At 33.8% G+C, this 20781-nt stretch overlaps 1 protein-coding gene across 1 annotated transcript; it reads left to right on the forward strand.

Moving 5' to 3' along the window:
* The first annotated feature begins 12775 nt into the window (after positions 1-12775).
* Positions 12776-13982, forward strand: LOC104113120 (uncharacterized). Its single transcript, XM_009623220.4, has one exon. The coding sequence runs from the start codon at positions 13072-13074 to the stop codon at positions 13672-13674; it is 603 nt and encodes a 200-aa protein (XP_009621515.1). The 5' UTR covers positions 12776-13071; the 3' UTR covers positions 13675-13982.
* Positions 13983-20781: the final 6799 nt, after the last annotated feature.

A 20781-nucleotide genomic window follows, 5' to 3' on the forward strand; every position in this document is an offset into this window, starting at 1 on the left:
GCGTTTGCAGGTGCGCACACTCACCCGCATCTGCAGTTCTTGAGCTGCTCCTGATAGGCCGCTTCTGCGGCTGCTGGCTCGCTTCTGCGAGCTCGCACCTGCGGTTGGTCCTCCGCAGGTGCGATTGCACCAGAAGATGGATGGTTCAGCTGCTCACCCAAGGCCAAACGACCTCCGCGCATCATCCGAATGGCATTCATGGCCCCCGAGGCTTTGTCCAAACATACCAACAAGTTTGAAATCACAAAACGGACTCGCTCGCACCCACGGAACGCGGAAAATAATATTAAAACTAAGAATCGCAATCCAAAACTAATAGGATCAACTTATGAACTTCAAATTCTTCCAACTTACTCCGAACGCGTCGAAACATACTTAAAATATGCGGAATGACACCAAATTTTACATGCAAGTCTTAAATCACCAAACAGAACTATTTCAAGACTCGGAATCCCAAACAGACCTTGATAACACCAAAACCTACTCCAAACCAAATTTAAAGAACTTTAAACTCTTTAAGGTACCAACCATCAATATTAAGCGTCGAAACGCTCCTGGGTCATCCAAAACTCAATCCGAAGATATACTCCCAAAAATCATCATACGAACCTATTGGATCTGTCAAATCCCGATTCTGAGGTCATTTACTTAAAATATTGACCAAAGTCAAACTTAGCCTTTTAAAGACTAACTAAGGAACTTAAGCATTCCGATTTCAACCCGAACTCTTCCAAATCCCGAACTAACCATCCTCGCTAGCCATAAAATAGTTAAAGCATATACTTGGAGTCTTATTTAGGGGAACGGGGATCTAAAAAGTAAAATAACCGGTCAGAACTTTACAGGAGCTATTGGAACCGTCAAAATATCATTCCGGAGTTGCCTACACAAAAGTCAAACTATAGTCAACTCTTTCACATTAAACCTCCAACTTAGAAACTATGTGTCCCTTTTCACTCCAAAACTCATCCGAAACCAAAACCAAAACACCCGACAAGTCACATAATCACAATATTGCATAGATGAGACAATAAATAGGGTATCAGGGCGAAAACACTCAAAACTACTGGTCGGGTCGGGGGTGCAAGAGATGCTCGGAGAAGGTTGATAAAATTGGAAGTAAATTCACTGCAAGAAATGTGAACAGCTTGATAGTTATGCCACTCATAGGTTTGATAAGCTTCTCTGTTTACAAAAAAAAAAAAAAATTTAATTTTAAATTTCTTATTCTAAACATGTCTTTCAGGTACATGCTTCAGCCTTCAAGTGCAAGTAATGGATCGCACTGGTTTTATATCTTTGTTTCTTTGGGATCGTGAAGCAACAAAGCTCATAGGGAAGTTTGCTAATAAGTTAAATAAAAGTTCAGTAGATGTATGTTTTTTTAATTTTAATTTTTAGTTTATTTTTACAATTAAGGTAAATATGGTATATATGCAAAATTGTAGTAAAAATTAACTTGAACCTCCAATACAACCTTATATTTATAGGAACTGACCATTTGTTATATCACACAAAAGGAAGAGCTCTATTATTTTTTTGATATCATTCCCTTTGCCATTTTTTGGCAGCAACAATCTTTGTAGACAAATGATATTGTTACTATTAAATTAACTTGGATAATGAAACAAAAAAGAAGTATAGCATAAAACGACATAATACAGTCTACCAGAATGAAAAGTAGGCTAATGATTTAAGGGATGGTTTAGTAGATGTACTTTTTATTTTATTTCTTTTTGTGTTTCAGCACTTCTAACACTAATCCGGTCTTAGACTTCTGGTGTTGTTGATGAGTGTTCTTATCTAGTGGAATTGTATGATATTCTTGACAAAAAAAAAAGCCATGTTTATAGTGACTGTTAAGAGCTCCAACATTAAAGTGCATGCGGAAGTTTATAATGTTGATAAGATCAGCGAGGACGATAACCTTATACAGCAACATACTCCACAAGCAGATACATTCATTGTATGTGATCGTTACTAAAATACTTCATAATATACCTATTTTCCCTTTGATTTTATATAATCGATTATCAAGTTTAAATTAATTGAGTTATTATTTTCTTAATAGGACCCTGATTTCAATTGTGAACAAGTCACTGATGCAGACACAGCTTTCAAGGTGAATAATTCAAACTTTGCATGTATAGCTTATGTTAGTCCCTCCAATATTGCTGTATTTGTAAATAATAATTCTGCAAAATATAAGTTATCGTAATGAAACAGTAATTAATTCGAGCCCACTGAATTCACAGTGTTTCCTTAAGGAATTTAATCCCCTCCTAGTACCCAAGGTAATGGATTATTTCCTCCTAGGATAGAACGAATCACACACTGGTGTAGTGGTACTTCAAACCCCAGTGTTCCAGCGAATATAAAGTTCGGTAGCAAATCACACTTACAGTTGCTTTGTTTGAAGTTAAAACAATGCAGAACAAAGGAGTAAAAACTCAGAAAATCGAATGGAAATGCTGAGAGGAAGGAGTGCAATGTATAGCCAAATCTGTTGAGCGATTTCAGTTTTGTGTCTTGTGTATTGTGTGTGTCTTTCTTCAACAGCTGCTGCACATATATATAGCAGCCAGTGTTGAAGAAGAACAATCGTCCACCCTCCATGGTGGAGCATGCACTAGCTTGTTTGTGGAGCAAGCACTTATTTGTGGAGCAAGCACACTCATGGTGGGAAGAGCATTAGGCGGCTGCTATTATAGCTGGTGGTCAATACACGGATTGGAAAATATCTGTTACAAATGCGGATAATCTTACGTTAATATTTACTATTAACAAATAAATTTGGTCCAAAAAATTAATCAATCAATCGATCATTTGACCAAATCCAAATCTAAATCCAAATCCGAAGCCGAATCCGACGCCGAAGCCGAAGCCGTAGCCGAAGCCGAGCCAAGCGAGCGACGACGACGACGGCGCGAGGCTTGCTTTCTTCTTAACTCTTTAAGAGCTATAAGAAGAGCAATTATATATATACCCACCAAAAATCTTTTCCTCTTCCAATATGGGACAATGTCTTATTGTCAAGAGGGGAAAACTTAAAATTTTACTCAAAAATTTCATTTTCCCTCCATTTCCCATTCACCCTCGTTTTAAGACTATTTCATCTTAAAAACAAAATCTCAACAATCCCCCACATGAATGGGGAATGGCTATATCACGGAAGTATGCATGAAAAAACTGTGTGATTTGCAAGCAATGATTAATCGCATCTGGATAAGTAGGTTTCCCTTTGAACTTTCCGTAGTGAACTTATGTCGGATGTACTCGGTCAATCGGTAGATTTGATATCTTTAAACCGTCGATCTTTGGTGTATACCTAGACAACCATAAGTCGCACAATCAACCCTTAACCGTCTTTGGTTCTCATTGTTGTGTTCGTTTCAGCCATGAACACCGCCTGGTTTCATAAGTGCGCAGAGAACTGGTCTTACAAAGTTCTCCTTGAAGCGGCTAACACTTCACACTTACATATGTGATTCCTAAACGTGTCATCCTGTAGATACACTATTTGATATACCCCGTATCAAATTTAGAAATCATTAAAAAGCCTTAATGCTTTATCCTTGGTACTGAACATTGTCTCATCACGAGAACGGACTAAAATTTTATTTGACAATGTTGAACCGTCATTAATGACTTTGTTTGATCTCCTTGAACCTAGATCTTGGGATCTCCAGTCTTCTAGGTAGAGTTACCGCCACAATGACTTGTTCTCGGCCATAGCCCTATTCCCCTTGATGATTTCTCAACTACCTCTCTAGTTAGGCCTTTTATAAGTGGATCCGACACATTATCACTTGACTTTACATAGTCAATCGTGATAATTCCTCTAGAGAGTAATTGCCTAACGGTTTTATGTCTTCGTCGTATATGACGAGATTTACCGTTATACATAACGCTCCCAGCCCTTCCAATTGCCGCTTGACTATCACAATATATGCATATTGGTGCCAACGGTTTGGGCCAAAATGAAATGTTTTCCAAGAAATTACGGAGCCATTCAGCTTCTTCACCGGCTTTATCTAAGGCTATGAATTCAGCCTCCATTGTAGAGCGGGCAATACATGTTTGTTTGGACGACTTCCAAGATACCACTCCTCCACCAATAGTGAATACATATCCACTCGTGGACTTAGAATCAGTTGAACCGGTGATCCAATTTGCACCACAGTATCCCTCAATCACCGCAGGAAATTTACTGTAGTGCAAGCCAAAGTTCTGGGTATGTTCTAAATATCCCAAAACTCGTTTCATTGCCATCCAATGAGATTGGCCTGGATTGCTCATATATCGACTCAGTTTACTTATAGCACAAGCTATATCTGGTCGTGTACAATTCATGATATATATTAAGCATCCCAACACACGAGCATAATCCAATTGTGATATGCTTTGGCCTTTATTCTTTGCTAATGCAAGATTCACGTCAATTGGAGTCTTTGCAACTTTAAAGCCCAAGTGCTTGAATTTTTCAAGTACTGTCTTAATATAATGAGATTGTGACAATGCCAGACCTTGAGGAGTCTTATGGATCTTAATTCCCAGAATTAAATCAGCAACTCCCAAGTCTTTCATATCAAACTTGCTATTGAGCATACGCTTAGTAGCATTTATGTTGGCAATGTCATTACTCATTATCAGCATATCATCCACATATAGGCAAACAATGACTATGTGATTTGGAACATTTTTAATGTACACACATTTATCACATTCATTTATCTTAAAACCATTTGACAACATTGTTTGGTCAAATTTCGCATGCCATTGTTTGGGTGCTTGTTTTAGTCCGTAAAGAGACTTAACAAGTCTACATACCTTCTTTTCTTTACCTGGAACCACAAACCCTTCAGGTTGTTCCATGTAAATTTCTTCCTCCAACTCTCCATTTAAGAAGGCCGTCTTAACATCCATTTGATGAATTTCAAGACCATACACTACAGCTAATGCTACTAACATCTATATGGACGTAATTCTTGTAATTGGAGAGTATGTATCAAAGTAGTCTAGACCTTCTCGTTGTCTATACCCTTTGACTATGAGTCTTGCCTTGAATTTATCAATAGTGCCATCATTTTTTATTTTTCTCTTAAAAATCCATTTAGAACCCAAAGGTTTATTTCCAGGAGGAAGATCAACCAATTCCCATGTATGGTTGTTCAATATGGATTCTATTTCACTATTGACTCCTCTTTCCAAAAAAATGATTCCGAAGAAGTCAGAGCTTCTTTAAATATTTGAGGCTCATTCTCCAATAAGAAAGTCACAAAATCTGGTCCAAATGAAGTAGACGTTCTTTGACATTTACTACGTCTTGGATCCTCCTGATTACATGTACTTTCTTTTGTTTCTTCCCGAGGTCGTTTAGATCCTTCACCAAACGACTCACATTCCTTTTTATACGGATATATATTTTCAAAGAACTCAGCATTATCTGATTCTATAACCGTATTATTATGAATGTCGGGATTTTCTGATTTATGAATCAGAAATCGATATGCTTTACTATTTGTCGCATATCCTATGAAAACACAATCAACGGTTTTCGGTCCTATCTTTACCCTTTTGGGTTTAGGAACTTGCACTTTTGCCAAATACCCCCACACTTTAAAATAATTCAAGTTGGGCTTCCTTCCTTTCCATTTTTCATATGGAATGGATTGTGTTTTGCTATGGGGCACTCGATTTAATATTTGATTAGCCGTAAGAATGGCTTCCCCCTACAAGTTCTGTGGCAAACCAGAACTTATCAACAACGCATTATTCATCTCCTTTAATGTGCGATTCTTTCTTTCCGTAATCCCATTAGATTGGGGTGTGTAAGGGCTGTTGTTTGATGAATAATTCCATATTCTAAACATATTTTTTCAAAAGGAGATTCATATTCACCACCCCTATCACTTCTTATCATTTTTACTTTCTTGTTAAGTTGCGTTTCAACTTCATTTTTGTATTGCCTGAATGCATCTATTGCTTCATCTTTACTATTCAGTAAGTAAACATAGCAATATCGAGTACCATCGTCAATAAAAGTTATGAAATACTTCTTTTCACCTCGAGATGGTATTGACTTCATGTCACAAATATCTGTGTGAATTAAGTCTAAAGGATTTGAATTCCTTTCAACTGACTTATAAGGATGTTTAACATACTTAGATTCCACACATGTTTGACATTTTGATTTTTCGCATTCAAACTTAGGCAGTACTTCCAAGTTAATCATTTTCCGCAAGGTTTTATAATTGACATGACCCAAACGTACATGCCATAAATCATTTGACTCAAGTAAGTAAGAAGAAGCTGAAATATTATTATTGTTTTCCACAACCATTACATTCAGATTGAAAAGGCCCTCGGTGAGGTAACCTTTTCCTACAAATATTTCATTCTTACTAATGACAACCTTGTCGGACACAAAAACGCACTTAAAACCGTGCTTAACAAGAAGTCCAATAGAGACTAAATTCTTTCTCATTTCAGGAACATGAAGGACATTGTTCAAAGTCATGACCTTGCCAGAAGTCATTTTCAGAAATATCTTCCCATATCCTTCAACTTTTGCTGTTGAAGCATTTCCCATATAAATTGTCTCTCCAGGTCCAGCAGGAGCATAAGTAGCAAAAGCTTCTCTAACTGTACAAACATGGCGAGTGGCTCCTAAATCAAACCACCACAGTTTAGGATTTCCCACCAAGTTACATTCAGAAAGTATGGCACACAAATTACCAACATCATCATGCTTTACTACCATGTTTGCTTGACCCCTTTTCTTGTCTTTCTTCGGAGCACGACACTCCGTTGATTTGTGTCCGTTTTTCCCACAGTTGTAGCAGTTTCCACTGAACCGCTTCTTGCTTGGGTAGTATTTCGGACCAGAAGCATTCTTCCTCTTTTTGTTATCTTTAACAATATTTGCTCCCATTATTGTTGAATTTCCACAGCCTCTCCTTTCAGCAGCTTTATTGTCCTCTTCGATTCTCAACCGAACAATGAGATCTTCAAGGGACATTTCCTTTCGTTTGTGTTTCAAATAATTTTTGAAGTCCTTCCACAACAGAGGCAACTTCTCAATCATTGCTGCTACGTGGAATGCTTCATTGATAACAAGACCTTCAGCAAGTAGATCATGAATAATCACTTGCAATTCCTGGACTTGGGTAATAACAGACTTGCTATCTACCATTTTGTAGTCCAAAAATTTTGCGGCAATGAATTTCTTCATCCCGGCATCTTCAATTTTATATTTCTTTTCAAGCGCATTCCACAATTCTTTTAACGTCTCCACGCCACTGTATACATTATACAAATTATCATCCAGTCCGCTAAGAATATAATTCTTGCATAAAAAATCAGAATGCTTCCACGCTTCAATCACGATAAAGCGTTGATTCTCTGGAGTTTTATCTGGCAGATCAGGAACATCTTTCTTAATGAACTTCTGTAGACATAACGTAGTTAAGTAGAAGAACATCTTCTGCTGCCAGCGCTTGAAATCAATCCCAGAAAATTTTTCGGGTTTTTCTGCCGGTGCCAACGCCGGTGTTCGGCTTGTCGATGCGATGGCAGTCACCATCGGAACAGCTTGGTTTTCGCTTTCAGTCGCCATTTTTTCTGGAAAAAAAAATGACACAAACAAACATTTAATACACGTTTTCAAACTGGAGTAAAAATCATGTAGATTTTAATCTCCAACAAAACGCCATGAAGGCTTTACTCTCCAAAACGGGAGTACACAAAACCAAAAAGGTTTTAGTTTGCAGAATAATAAGAATAACACAAATACAGAAATAAATATTAAATTCCTTAAGATTGTTAGTCCCGCCAATATTGCTGTATTTGTAAATAATAATTCTGTAAAATATAAGTTATCATAATGAAACAGTAATTAATTCGAGCCCACTGAATTCACAGTGTTTCCTTAAGGAATTTAATCCCCTCCTAGTACCCAAGGTAATGGATTATTTTCTCCTAGGATAGAACGAATCACACACTGGTGTAGCGGTACTTCAAACCCCAGTGTTCCAGCGAACACAAAGTTCGGTAGCAAATCACACTTACAGTTGCTTTGTTTGAAGTTAAAACAATACAGAACAAAGGAGTAGAAATTCAGAAAATCGAATGGAAATGCTGAGAGGAAGGAGTGCAATGTATAGCCAAATCTGTTGAGCGATTTCAGTTTTGTGTCTTGTGTATTGTGTGTATCTTTCTTCAACAGCTGCTGCACATATATATAGCAGCCAGTGTTGAAGCACTTGTTTGTGGAGCAAGCACATTCATGGTGGGAAGAGCATTAGGCGGCTGCTATTGCAGCTGGTGGTCAATACACACAAATAAATTTGGTCCAAAAAATTAATCAATCAATCATTTGACCAAATCCGAAGCCGTAGCCGAAGTCGAAGCCGTAGCCGTAGCCGTAGCCGAAGCCGAGTCGAGCGAGCGACGACGATGACGGCGCGAGGCTTGCTTTCTTCTTAACTCTTTAAGAGCTACAAGAAGAGCAATTATATATATACCCACCAAAAATCTTTTCCTCTTCCAATATGGGACAATGTCTTATTGTCAAGAGGGGAAACTAATAAAATTTTATTTTCCCTCCATTTCCCATTCACCCTCATTTTAAGACTATTTCATCTTAAAAACAAAACCTCAACAGCTTCTCATCTACAATATAATTTTAATAATTAATTTTTATGTTCTGATTATTTGCAAAGACCCCTACCAAGAGAAGTAGAGAAGAGGATGGATCATTTGTAGTAGAGGTTGATAAGGATCTTACACAATTTTCAAGTGACAAGGTTAAAAGAGTAATTAAACAGGAGAAAAATCCATGAATGACTGCATTTACTTCATCTTAAATGACATTATTCATACAATTGTATTAGCAAGTACTTTGGTACGAAGGAGAAGTGGTTTTAGTTGTATTTTAATTTAGCTTTTACCATTTAGAATCATGATTTAATATCTGAAATTACTTGACTCTTTGGTGGTATCGACTTTATTTATATTAGAAGAGCTACTGGATAGTTTTGAAATATCGCATGTGAATGTTTATGCTATTATATCATTCAAAGAATAATAAGAAGGAACTTATGAATGTGAGTTAAGTGAATGAATCAAGTACCGAATAAGAATCTTTGTGTAGTTAAGGTTTCTGTATCTATTTGTGTTCGTGAGACTTCAAACTTCTGATATATGTTTTATGTATGAGATATTGAAGTCCAATAAAATAAAAAAACAGGAATAGATATTCCAGTATCTAAGCCACAACATCCCAGTTTAGTAAAATGGGAAAAATATTCCTAAAGTGTAACCTTTATGTATGAGATATTGAAGTCCAATAAAATGGAAAAATAAGAATCGATATTCCAGCCTCTAAGCCACGACGTCCCAGTATTTACTCGTGGACAACTGTATGATGCTCTTTCACGCGTGACATGTAGAAAAGGGTTGAAGATTTTAGTTTATGATAATGATGGTCAAATAACGAATGAAACTAGAAATATGGTGTATAAAGAAGTTTTCCGTAATTTAGTTTGAGATGTAGCTAGAGATGGTGGAATTCTCAGGTATTTACAATACATTTTTCTAATTTCTTGAATTGCTTTAGCTTTTGAGTAAACATTACTGTTGATTATATTTTTACTGTATTGTAGTTGTAAATGAATTGAAGATAATCATATAAAATATGAGAATTTCCTATAACAAGTGAACCTGATTACTTATCCAAAAAAGAACAAGAAAATAAACAAGTGCGACCTGATTTTAGCTCTAGAAGTAGTGAATGCTTCTGTGTGTCTTGGGTGATATAAAACATGAACATTTCAAGAAGATTTTCTGAATAAGACATTATAAGAAGGCCGATTTAGTGCTTTTTATGTGCATGAGAACATATAGACAAACCATACAAAATACAAGGAAGAAAGAGAGATCTGGTCCAGACCCTTTTCGCTTTCAATTATGAACTCCACTGTGGCAGATAGAGACTTGTGTAAATATCCTCTCGAAATGCCTACAGATGTCAGATACTACATTGGTATAAAATAGACATCAAAACAAGAAAGCTGAAACAGATTGATATAGGACATAGCAAATTCTTGTCAGAATTTACATGAATGCTAATGTCCCCACCATGATATGTTATCATAAAGTTTTTCCAAAGGTTCTTCTACTGGATCTTTCAACATGAAAGAAAATGGAATCTACGGAGGCAACAAAAAGAATAATCGGGGACTGGAAAGGAGTAAACAAAATGAAAAACAACCACAATGAATGGCTCAAGAAGAATAGTTTATAAGTAAATTTAGAGCCATATAGAACACAGGACAATGACGCGTTATACTACTGCCTTGTGTAGCTGGTAGAGGAGTTGATTTGATTTCCACTGATTCCTGGGACATTTTTGTTTCTCAACTGCTGTTTATAACTAATTCTCCTTCTTTTCTGACATAATCGACCACCGGAACAATTAAGGGAATTCTTTTTTTGATAACTTATTTTGGTGTTTAATTGCAAGGTTTATTTCCATGAAACACCCGACGAGGTCATTGATAACTTGGTAAGTATGTCAGTGTCTTTGAATGAAGAAGGAATGTTCTTTACCTGCAACACTAACTATTAGTGCAATTGTGTAGATTGAGGAGGGAATAATACTTAAAGATGCTGGTGGTTTAATGCTTGAACATCTGTAGACGTTGCCTCCATTGATATTGTGGTGCTTTAACAAATTATATAACTGTTACTAGAGGGTGTTATATGTTTATCCCTGAGGTTTTAACAAATTCTACATCATTCTATGGCACTCTCTCGAAGTTTCAATTATCTTACACAACTTCAAATTCTGGTGGCATTCTATGTCTCCCTATGGGGAATAGGAAATATCAAACAGAATGAATAACTCTCAATATCTCCTTAACTTTTCTATGTACCGAATACAAGTGGACAACTTGGTGATCTTCTTGTCTCGCCAACAGGCGAGAGAAGTCTCTCCTTTCAACAATATGTAGTTTATACTCTTTGTTCCCAATGAAGATTGGAACTGCTGATCACATCTTCTATATATCATTACAACAAAAAATATTTTTAGTGGTCACACTCTAACATAATGTCTAATGCCTTTTTAACTAGAATACACAGAGCAAGTTGGTGGTAGAGTTAGGAGACTTTATGTGTAAAAAGACAAAAGTTTAAGTATTTTCGACCAATATATTGTCTAGGGCTTTGAGGAAGCTATTTAAGATGAATGCAATAGAGTATATGTTGTCTATTTATGGCTCTCTCAAAGAGCTAAGCTACCCCTAGAAAAAGTGGAGCCTTAGAAAAAATTGATTTGCCTTAGAAAATATTGTTGTCTTGAACTAAAAGTGGCTCTCTCAAAGAGCATTTTCGACCAATATCTTTCTATCATCTATATCCTTAGAGAAAAACTGAATCAAAAGTAAGATGATAAAAAGAGTATTAAATTATTCTGATATAATACGCAAGTGCTAACCTACTTATGTAAAGTCAATAAAGAAATTTGGTTGACTTCAATGGGGACGATACCACCAGTTCTATCTTTGTTTTTTTTGTTAGTCCTTTTTTGTTCTTTCTCGTTCACTCTCTTTAATTTTCTCATATTTTTTGGGACTGAAGCGTAGTAATTGTTATTGTTTGTTTGTTTGATTTGCTCATTATTCATGTGAACAGAATTGCCTCCATGATCAAGGTCCAATCGGTATTTAATTGCTCTTCATCATTACCACGATAATGATATGCTTAAAAGAAAAATTATTGTATTTATGATACACTCTCATCTTCCATTTTCTGATTTGTATAGTTAAATGATTATCTTATTGGAAAATGAACAAGACACGGTTTCACACTTTAGCCAACTCTTCTCTTAAAAGTTGCATAAAGTCCCTATGCTTGATGTAGGCCAGATCAATGATGATTTATAATCTAAAGTTACTTGACTCTTTATGTTATCGACTTGATTGATATTAGAAGAGCTACTGAAAAGTTTTGAAATATCGCATTTGAACGTTTATATTGTTATATCATTCAAAGAATGATGAGAAGAAACTTTTGAATGTTATAGGTGAGTTAAGTGAATGAATCAAGAGCTAAATAAGTGTCTTTATGTAGTTAAGGTTTCCGTATCTACTTTGTGCTTGTGAAACATCAAACGTCTGATATATGTTTTATTAATGAGATATAGAAGTCACCCCTGTAAAATAAAAAAAAACGGGAATCAATACTCCAACCTTTACCACAGCATCCCAATTTAGGAACATGGGAAAAAGGTTCCTAAAGTGCACGATTAGAAACTATGTTATTTTTGAGTTTGAGATGGCTACATTTTAAATTCAGCATCTTGACCATATTTATGTACTATTTATATAGTAAATTTACCATACTTTCATAGCATTAAAATGAGCAAATAATTAAGAACAATATTATCATACTGATATTTTTTTTACCATCCGCGCATCGCGCGTGTTCTAATACTAGTTTTCTTAAAAACTAATCCAACCTAACCTTTTTTTTCAAAATTGTTTTCCGAACTTTTTCAAAATATAATTTTCGAACACTAAGTCAAAATAAAATCAATCTCCACTCTAGTTAAGTCAATTGTTGCTTTAACGTTTATAGTGGAAACTTTAAAGAGCAATAACTTTCAAACAAATGTACTACTATTAATAGAAAAGTAATTTTAAAAAAAAAAACAAGGAGTTCCCCGAGAAAAGAAGTAGATATCTTAAGAACCACGTCGTTTCGCTGTAATGAAGGAAAGGCAAAAAAGAAAAAGAAAAAACAGCTGGGTTAATTAACTCGCTGAAATGAGCACTACCAGTAGTACTCCAAATTTGTTAGAGAGATATTTTCCATTTCAACTGTCCAAGGGTTCCAAGCTTCCCCTTCTTCAGGTAATTGAAAAAACTAGGAGAGATAATTGAAAAATCTCCTCTTTGATTTCTTTTTCCTTTTCCTGATGGGACGCTATATGTAAATGCATATTAACTATTTGATGAAAGGAGTCACAGTATGTACTATTTAGTTTGACAACAGTATCACCAGAAAATGAAACGACGAGGTCATTTTCCCAAGGATCCAATCAAATTCGTATGCGTTCTAGTGTCTACTGTTTTTACTTTCGTTCTGTGTCTTTCTGTACTTAAACTTCACGAAATACCAGTAGGAACTAGTAATACAATCAATTCATCAGGAGTTACGAAAGTGAAGATGAATCCATTAGCAGCAGGAGCAATAGGGAAGTTGGGCGAAATGGTGATCGGAATGTTACCTCGCGATTTGGGGTTCACTTTATTTTTGCCATCTGAAAAAGCATTCGAGCGGGATCTGGGTTTGGGTCCCAATGAGTTGGTGGGGGAGAAGGGGAACGATACGTATGCAATACTAACTCGTGTACTGGGATTTTCAGCTGTGCCGAGAGCGATTAACTCGGATGATGTACAGTTGGGGAAGGAGATTGATTATGATTCTATATCGGGATATATACTGTATATATCGAAAGATTCAGATGGGTCATTAATAGTGAATAGAATTGCTTCTGAAATGGTGGATCTGAGAAGAGGGAAGATAGTTGTACATGTTATGGATGGGGTGATAATGGATTCAGAATTTGAGCAATCTGTACGACCTGGTTCCGAGGAGGATAATTGAGCTCAGTTTCGTGAATTATTGATTTTCTGATTACCCCATTTTTACTTGGGGAAAAAATTGTGAAGCTTTTACTGAGTACCGATTGATGCATTTGGGATGGCGCAGGTGGATCTATAAAGATAAAGAGGAAAACTTTATTGACCTTATTAAAAAATATTGGGCTTTGTGTAGTTTTTTTTTGTTGTTGTTGATTTTGGACTTTTTCAAGCTTATGTTTTGCTGCTGCTTGTTTGTTACATTAATTTAGCCTGTTATAATTGCTACACTATAATATTATTGTAAAAAAAGAAAAAAGGTTATAGCTGTTACACTATACTTTATTTATCGTCTTGTAGGAGAAAAAATAAATCTGTTATAACTCTACCAAAGTCAGCCCATCATAAGTGATGGAGTACTTTGCAGTTAATAAGGTTGTACTGATAGATGATAGATAATAGCAGATGATACTGAAAAGGGCCAAAAATACCTTTCAACTATTGAAAATGGAGCATATATATCCTCCGTTTTAGTTTGAGTGCAAAATTACCCTAACCGTTATACAATAGGATCAATAATACCCCTGGCTAACTGAAAAGTAAAAAAAAAAAGTGAGAAAATTTAAAGATTGACTTTTCTTTTCTTCTTCCCCTCCCAATTCTCTCTCCATGCTTTTCATTCTGTTCGTTGCCCCTTTTCTTTTCTTTCTTTCTTTCTCTCTTTTTACCCCTTAATTCAAATCAATACAAGAAAAAACCTTCAGAATTCCATTTTTCTTTACACAAAAATCTAACCCATTTTGCTTTATATGTGCACACAAGTTCCATCCACTAGCACCACATGTGACATACACTGCACTAATTGTTCTAGCTGAAAAATTTTTGCTCTTGGTATCACTCCTACACGCTAGTTTTCTCCGCTCAATATCCTACATGCAAGTTCATGTTGAATTTTAAGCAACTTATATGCAGTACAAGAAAAACTTTAAAAGGTTGCAATTTATCTTGATGGCTATATTGCCACTTGCTGAATAATAATACTTGAAGGACATTAAAACTTGACAGCCAAAACCAAAATTTGTTCAAACTAGTTCCTTTTTCAATAAGAAATGACTTGTATACAAATTCATTTACTTGACAACCTAATATGTCATCAACGCACTCCGCAATAGTATACACATTAGTTAATGGCTGTTTTTTTTTTAGATACAACCGGTGGTCGTGGGTGAAACTTGAGTGTAGTAGATAAAGCAAAATGGGTTCAATTTTGTGTGAAGAAAGATAGATTTCTAATAGAATTTTTCTGGATTTGACTTATTTGAATTAAGAGGTAAGGAAGAAACAAAGAAGAAGAAGAGATAGGGAAGGGGTTGGCAGCGGACTTAATGAGAGGAGGCATAGAGAGAGAATTGGGAGGGAAAGAATAAAAGAAAAAATCAAACTTTTTCTTATTCTAAATATTTTCTGAATCATGTTTTTTCACTTTTTCGTTTGTCAGGGGCATTATTGATCCTATTGTATAACGATGAGAGTAATTTTGTTCTCAAACTCAAATAAAGGATATATTTGCTCCATTTTCAATAGTAGGAGGATATTTTTGGCCCTTCTCCCTAGCTGATATATAATCTGGTTTAACAACTTCCTGGGGTGATATGCTTGTTCTTGGAATGCCTCGATCTACCCATGCTGCTGCTTACTTTGCAAGATCAACTAGACCCACAAGCTAGTGCATGCTCCACCATGGAGGGTCGTTCATCTTCAAAGCTGGCTGCTATATATATGTGCAGCAACTGTTGAAGAAAGATACGAACGAAAAACGAAATACACCAAACTGAAAATGCTCAACTTTGGCTATACATTGCACTCCTTCCTCTCAGCATTTCCATACGATTTTCTGAGTTTCTACTCCTTTGTTTTGCATTGTTTTAACTTCAAACAAAGCAACTGTAAGTATGATTTGCTACCGAACTTTGTGTTCGCTGAAACACTGGGGTTTGAAGTACCGCTACACCAGTGTGTGATTCGTTCTATCCTGGGAGGAAATAATCCATTACCTTGGGTACTAGGAGGGGATTAAATTCCTTAAGGAAACACTGTGAATTCAGTGGGCTCGAATTAATTACTGTTTCATTACGATAACTTATATTTTGCAGAATTATTATTTACAAATACAGCAATATTGGCGGGACTAACAAAGAATATATTATATATAGTTATGTAAATTTTATACTATTAGTGCAATATAATTCGTATAATAAATTATTACTTATCTATTTTATTTTCAGGTTACCTTATTAAGCATGTAATGGAAAATTACCTATTGTCAAGGTTATATTTAACCTAGTGGTGTAAAAAATTATATTTTATAAGTGTACATAATTTAATCTCTTTAAGTGAATGCATATCCTGATTTAATTTTCTTTTATAAAATTCTCAATAAGCTGTCCAAGGAGAAATTAATTTGTGGGAGTTTAATTACTCTATGATTTTTCAATTGTATGTTTTTCTTGTTCTCCGAAAACCATTCCAATTCCGTGCAAAATAAGAAACAATGCAAGTCGAATACAATTAAGCATATTCAATTTGGAAACCCTTTTTGTTGAGTACTTTTTAAAGTAACAAACCTTTCCGAAAAAGTTGTCCCTGTTGTGAACAAGGCTAATGCAGTAAGGATTTACGGGCCAAATTTGTTGAGCAAGACTGATTTAGTTAGGATTATTGGGCCAGGATCTAATTTAAGAGAAAGCCCAAGGATTAAACAACCAAATATAATATCGGGGAGTTATATTTGAAATCTAGGGGAATATGTAGGGCATGTGAATACTGTTGAGAAAAATGTTCGAGTCCTCTCCTCCTCAATTTCGAGTCTAGCTTCTCATCCCCTTCTTTGGTTCTATTCTATCTTACTTAGCTTCTACATTCTGTATTTTCATTACTGTTGATCTACTTTTTTGAGTTGTAATCGTTAGATATTACCATCAATACAAAATGTATTTTGGAGTTGTTACAGTCCCAAAGCTATTATTTTCACCGGGCCTTCTTCCACTCAATACATGTAACTTTTTGCATGTTTTAAAAATAATTGCATATATAGAGCAACCGTCAGATTTTTTGGTGATATGTCAGAACATGACCGCTAGTTCTGACATGCAAGCTTCAACTTTTAACCGCTATCAATTTTTGATGAACTTATTTCCTCGAGATCAAAATTTAAACAATGGTACGAAAATAACCTACTTGTGCACGCCACCCTGCGCTTTCAACACATATGAACATGAGGGCAAATTAAAGGTAAAAATAGCCACTTTTAAGGTTATTAAAAATATTGGATTACAAAAATAACCTTTTAATATTATGCATAATAACTCACGATAAAAGGACATAGTCCGATTTCTAGACATTAGCCTTCTAATCCTATTAGTTTTAGGATATAATATTACATTACCTTTAGGAATCCTATTAGTATAATTATTTTCGGGTATAGAAATATTACATGTTAGCATGTAAACCTAAAATCTTTAGGGTCATGTTAGATTTTCTATTAGTATAATTACTTTTGAGATATTGACATATTTTTAGCTATGTAATCCTATTACTTTTAGGATATACTTCTTAAACAATTTCTGTTACTAATTTAATTTAAAATGTATTATATTGTCCGAATCTATTTTGAAACATGGGAGCCTATATTATTATAAAAATACGAATATAATATTGATAGATCAAAATAGTCCTAAAATATTAAACAAAAGAATTCATAGGGAAAGGACATAGCTGTAATTACTTATTCTTTTGGACTACAATAACTTCTATGTTAATTTTTTTAATATTTAAATTTTTATAATTAATACAATCTTTTCTATTGAATTATTATTAAAAATATGTAGGAAGGTTTAATAAAATCAATTTCATAAGAATCTTCAATATTAGTAATACATTACCACTCCATAATATTCAATACCAAAAAAATAAAAAAAATGCTAAACGGACCGCATAAAGCGTTGAAATTGAGAAAAAAATCTTCACGATAATATATTATTATATTATATTTAAACTGCTTTCCTCCTCAAATAATATTTTTTTAATATTAATTTTTCGTGTAATATAGAAAAATATACCCAATTATTAAAGAACAACTAAAAAAAAAATTAGGAATATAAATGTGTGAGAAAAGAGAGAAAAAAGTTGGTAAGAGCTAGTACCATTAATTATTTTACAAACATAAAGATCTAAAAGTAGAATGTTATGTCAATCTTTTTACTCTTTAAAAATAAAATTTATGGTGGATAAAATTATAATTAGAGTTAAATATTCAAACATGAGATGAATTAATATTAAGAATCTAAATCAACAGAAAATAAATTATATTTTATGTTAAAACCAAATAATCAAATCTTTCAATTAATTATTTAGCAAGAGAATCTAATTAAATTATTTTTTAAATTCATCATATGAGTAAAATTATTTTTCAAGTTAAAAAATCTTAGGATACATAAATTTATTCCATAAAAAGAGTGTTAGAGATTTTAAAAAATAGATCGCAAAGAAAAAAAGATTAGTATAATACTAAGAAGGTCATACAAGTGTTCGATGAAGCACAGTCAAAGTTAAATTCTGAACCAGAATAAGCTTTAAAGACTATATATAAAAAGTCGACTCTAGTATAGTGGGATTATCCTTTGTAGATGCCTTCAACGGAATCGAAATAATATTCATATGTCATGCATTACTTTCAAATATCGGATCAAGAGGCATGATATTGATAGCAATAAGAACAAGTGGTATACCAACAACGATTTTATTATGAGGTCGTACAACTCACTTTAGATTTGATATACCTCTCAAAATATCTGAAATAACCATCACAAATATATCAAATTAGAGCAATAATGTTAAATTTATAAGAAAAGCAAAAGTGAGAATATGAGATGAAGCGCTTTTGGCTAAGCGTCAAACGATCGAAACAAACCCCTAGAGTTTTAGAGATATATTGGATATCGATGAACCGTTTGGTGAAAAAGTAATAGTTTGGGAGATGATTCTTGTGAAGTACGATCAATAGTTCTAAAATTGACCAAAGCAGAAACTATAAAAGCTAGCTTGCCAAAATTATGACCTCAAACGAAAAATATTCAAATGACAAGAAATATAAAAGTAAGAACATATCCAATATTCAGTGACTTCTTGCTTCGTGTCGGAACGAAGAAGAGAATCCAATAAAAGATAATTTGATTCTTCTAGAATACTTGGTTATTAAACCCGATGATAATAATAGTGCATTTAATAAGGAAAGTATTTTCATCATTAGATTAAAACTCAATTTGTACAAATTATATTATGAAAATTAAAGAATATCTTAGCTAGCAGAAATAAATATGTTGATCAACTAAATAAAAGGTTGATTGCTAAATTTTATGGTAGCAACAAAATATTTTTCAATTTTTGACTCATCAGAAGATGATACCAACAATTATTACCAAGAAGAATACTTAAATACTTTAATACCAAATGGCCTTCTACCGTACATGTTTGTTGTCAAGTTCATTATTTATTACGTATGTTAGTGTCACCATATATATAGAGACTAAGTTAAAATTGATCTTCCATTGCATATAGGTTGATTTTGAATAAAAATATGCCTGTCATGCTTCTGAAAACTTATATCCGCTGAATAACTTATGTAACAGTACACATATGGGATATATAAGTTTTGACGATAACGTCATACATGTAGAACTTATGATACTGGTTAATGCGCTTCTAAGTATGTGTTTATCCCTAAATTTAACTTTCGTCTTCCGAAACTAAAGAACTTCCTTTTAAATTTGTGTGAAAATAATTTTCAATATGTTTATGTTTTGTAATTGTGATAAATAAAGCACAAGAACAAACATCTTAAATATTGGACTATATTTATCATAATATATTTTCTTACACGAATAAATATATATTACGCTTTCAAGAGAGATATCAATATCGACAACAAGAGTTTCAGTTATGGCAGAATAACCAAAGCATTAGAAGGAAACATATACAAAAAAACACCATCTATAAAGAAGTGTTCGGTAAGATACCATCACATTAGATATCTTTAAACTACAATACATAATTATCTACTTAACATGACTAAAATTATTCGTTTATGTAAGTTCTGATGATGTCCTTTCATTTTGAATTCACGTATTATGCTAATGTAACAATATTTTTCGGCATTTAGATGATTGTTGTAGTATTAAATATAAAATTTCTCTCATTAATTAAATTTTATTGTTCTTTCATTTAAATAAGAATTTAAATCATCACGTATCATTATTAACGTGTAACACACGTTAATGGATACTAATTTTTTAAAATATAACAAGCATTTGTAAGATAATTGAGAAATAGTTATAACCTAAAAATCCGAAAAGCTAGTTGAACAGTAGTTATACGAACTTCTAGAAGGTTTCCTAAAGTTTGATCTATCACTCAAATTTCATGAGTTTTTTCATACTACGAAAAATTTCTGGACATTTGCATATATACCCATTTTTGGGGCCACTATTGAATTTATACCATATTGCATAAAATTTTGCAAAGTATACCCACCAGGATCTGAAGTAGTTCAATCTTTTCGGTGCAACTTTAAAAATCAAATCTCAAGTTCTCCTATCTTTCAACTGCAACTTCAGAAATTCAAATCTTAAGTAGTTCAAGCTCTTCAAAGCAACTTCAGGTTTCGAATCTGAAGTTCTTCTATCTTTCACTTGCAACTTCAAAAATCCGAATCTTAAGTAGTTCAATTTTTCAGTACAACTTTAGATTCAAGTTCTTCTATCTTTCAATTGCAACTTTAAAAATTCGAATCTTAAGTGGTTCAATTTTTCAGTACAACTCCAGATTCAAAATCAAATTCAAAATCTGAAATCTTGAGTAGTTTAATTTTTCAATACAAATTCAGATTCAAAATCTAAAATTCTGAAACATAAACTTGTTCTTCGAATTTCAACAATCAAACACACAATTCAACATTTAAATCTACTCCAAATGAGGTCAAATTTGAAGCATAATTTTCAAATATCATAAAAAATAAATTCCAATTATCAAATAGTTAAAACATCAACAAATTTAAAAACTCATTTTACAACTAAGA

This window comes from Nicotiana tomentosiformis, chromosome 3 (assembly GCF_000390325.3).
Source record: "Nicotiana tomentosiformis chromosome 3, ASM39032v3, whole genome shotgun sequence".
Lineage (NCBI taxonomy): Eukaryota > Viridiplantae > Streptophyta > Magnoliopsida > Solanales > Solanaceae > Nicotiana > Nicotiana tomentosiformis.